The sequence below is a fragment of the Condylura cristata genome, unplaced genomic scaffold (assembly GCF_000260355.1).
Source record: "Condylura cristata isolate star-nosed mole 26May11 unplaced genomic scaffold, ConCri1.0 scaffold00001, whole genome shotgun sequence".
NCBI classification, from domain to species: domain Eukaryota; kingdom Metazoa; phylum Chordata; class Mammalia; order Eulipotyphla; family Talpidae; genus Condylura; species Condylura cristata.
The window spans coordinates 38,323,770-38,326,513 of record NW_004567102.1 but is presented as its reverse complement, the minus strand read 5'-3'; the positions used below and the strand labels follow the sequence as shown (position 1 = coordinate 38,326,513).

Sequence of the window (2,744 nt, the reverse complement as noted above, 5' to 3'; positions counted from 1 at the left end):
GAAAAGAAAAGAAACTGGTGCAGCTACTATGAACTAGTATGAAAGTTATTCATAAATTTGAAAATTAAACTACCATATGATTCTGTAATCCCACTTCTTGGGTATCCATGCAAAGAAAATGAAAAGAGGATCTCCAAGAGTTACCTGTACTGCCACATTCACTGCAGCATTATTTACAATAGCCAAGACATAGTAACAACATGGAATAGGGAACAGAGAATATGTGAAACATATATACATACAGAGGAATGTAATTCAGCCATAAAAAAGGACATCTTGACATTTACAAAAACATGGATGGCCTTGAGGACATTGTACTAAGTGAAACAAACCAAATATTATATGAAATCACTTATATGTAGACTCTAATAAAAGCTGAATGTATAGAACCACAGACTAGAATGGTGGTCACATGAGGGTGGGAGTAGGGGAAAAGAGATTGATCCAATAGAACAAACTTCAAGCTATAAGATTAGTAAGTTCTGTATTCTTTTATCTAATATACAGCATGATGATCGATAGCTTCATAGTGCTGAGCTTTATTTTAGCTCCTTCTGCCACCAGGGAGGACCTTTTGCCTGATTTTTAAGTTGGCAAAATACAGTTAATTATACTGTGTTATACAGAAGAAGGTTGCTAAGAAAATAGATCTTCTTGGGCCCTCCCTGGTGGCACAACAGGTTAAAGTGCAGCACTACAAAGCTAGCCACAGCCACTACAGCATGAGTTCAATCCCCAGGCAGGAAGGTACCCACATGGCGCAGCAGCAGACCTCTCTGCCTCAGTGGCTGTTCCCCTCAGCAGTGTACTTTGGCAATCTGTCTGTTCTGCTCCCCACTCTGTGAATCCTCTTACCCCCCACACCCCCAGTTCTTGTGTGCATAAATAAATAAATCTTAAAAAAAAAATAGACCTTCTTAGCGTTCTTAAATGCCATTGAAAAGTGATGCCAGCCCTTCCTGGTAGCGCAGCGGGTTAAAGCATTGCACTAAGAAGCTTAAGCCACTTCTGCATGGGTTTGATCCCTGCCTGCCCTGGAGGTAACCACATGGCACAGCAGACCTCTCCTGACCCTCCCGTTGCTCCCTTCAGCAGCGTACTTCCTCCATCTGCCTGTTCAGCTCCCCACTTTGTCCCTGGTGAATCCTCCCACCCTCCACATCTCTGGCCTGTACCCCAGTTCTGTATGAATAAATAAATCTTTAAAAAAAAAAAGTGATGCCAATTATTTTGAAATCTGTGTATCAAATCAACATACTGTATATTTTAATGCAGTGATTTAACCCGCTGCGCCACCAGGGAGGGCCCATACTGTCTATTTTAAACTCACAAAAATGTTACATATGTCAATTAAATCTCAAGAGAGCTGGAAAAAAATAGAAAAATATGTTAATCTTTTTGGTGTTGTATCTATCTCAACTCAAAAGGCAAAACATTTCTCTAATTCCTACATTTCATCCAAAGCTATATTGATTTCAGAAATCAGAGTTAGAAAACCAATTTACCTAAAAATGCTTGTGTCAACAAATCCATGGTAAGAATCATGTATTTGTTTAAAAACAAATCTGATTAAACAAATCACATATTTGTTTAATTTGGATTAAGTCACAAGACTCTGCCTTATACATTTGGGAATATGTCCCACCCTTTTCAAAACCTATTATAATATAGTCTGTTCACAATATGAGTAGCTAATACACTCCACACCGCATCACCATTTTAATGGCATAAAGTATTTTTGCACAAAATCCAATTAAACCTGAGATCTAGATAAATAACAAACTCAAGTGCAATTTGCTTATTAATGAAATTTTGTGTAGAAAAATAATTATCTGAATGGAATCATGTCAAAGAATAAGTAAATGGGCAATAAACACTTTGAACAAGTGTTTATTGAAACTATCATTATAGAATGTACATACCAGAAACACCATTGTCCAATCCAGCATATATGTCCAATGAGCCTTCATCATTACTTTTAAGAGGAGAAGCTGCAACAAAAATAAAAAAACTTGTTAAAGCTAACTATGACTTACTACTTTAAATGACTAGTACTCTGAAAGACTAGTAGAAAACTTTTAAAAAAGGGAACTGTTTGTAAACTTTTATATATTTTTATTAATGGGAAAATCTTAGCATATAGATTAATGATTATTTTATCTTAGATTTAGACTTACAAATTCACTTTCAAAAAATATTTGTGAGGGGTCTCACAACCTGCTTTTTATTATAATTTCTTTGTGGAAAGACAGACCCCAGTTGGAGCCACACTGGGCAATAAAAATGCAGATGAAAAACCTCTCGTCTTAAGAGCTTGAAGAATCAGAAGAAAAACTTTGGGGAGATCAGAGCAACCAGAAAGGTAAGAAACCCAAAGAACTACAAATTGTGGTTCATCAAATTGTGCCCTAATCTTTAGAGTAGTCCCCAAAATATACAAACTAAGATTAGAGCTAAAATGTCCCAACTAAGGCTAAAAAATCTACACAGAAATTTTAGCAGCTATCTACCACAAGTTATACAATTAAAGTTTAGTCAAGTTAAATACCTCTCAAAATTATGGCCCTCCCTGGTGGCGCAGCGGGTTAAAGCACAGTACTAAGAAGCTAACGCCACTTCGGCATGAGTTCGATTCCCGCCTGCTCCGGAGGTGACCTCTCTTGACCCGCCCGCTGCTTCCCTTAGCAGTGTACTTCGTGGATCTGCCTGTTCTGCTCCCCACTCTGTCTCTGGTGAAGCCTCTC

At 37.7% G+C, this 2,744-nt stretch overlaps 1 protein-coding gene across 2 annotated transcripts in view; it reads right to left on the bottom strand.

The window, feature by feature from the left end:
* Positions 1–2,744, bottom strand: part of CASP8AP2 (caspase 8 associated protein 2) — a 28,997-nt gene that overhangs the window by 16,643 nt on the left and 9,610 nt on the right. For both annotated transcript variants that reach the window (XM_012724313.1, XM_012724317.1), the window contains exon 3: positions 1,923–1,991. In XM_012724313.1, coding sequence (XP_012579767.1) covers positions 1,923–1,991 — 69 coding nt within the window. The remainder of the gene's footprint in view (positions 1–1,922; positions 1,992–2,744) is intronic.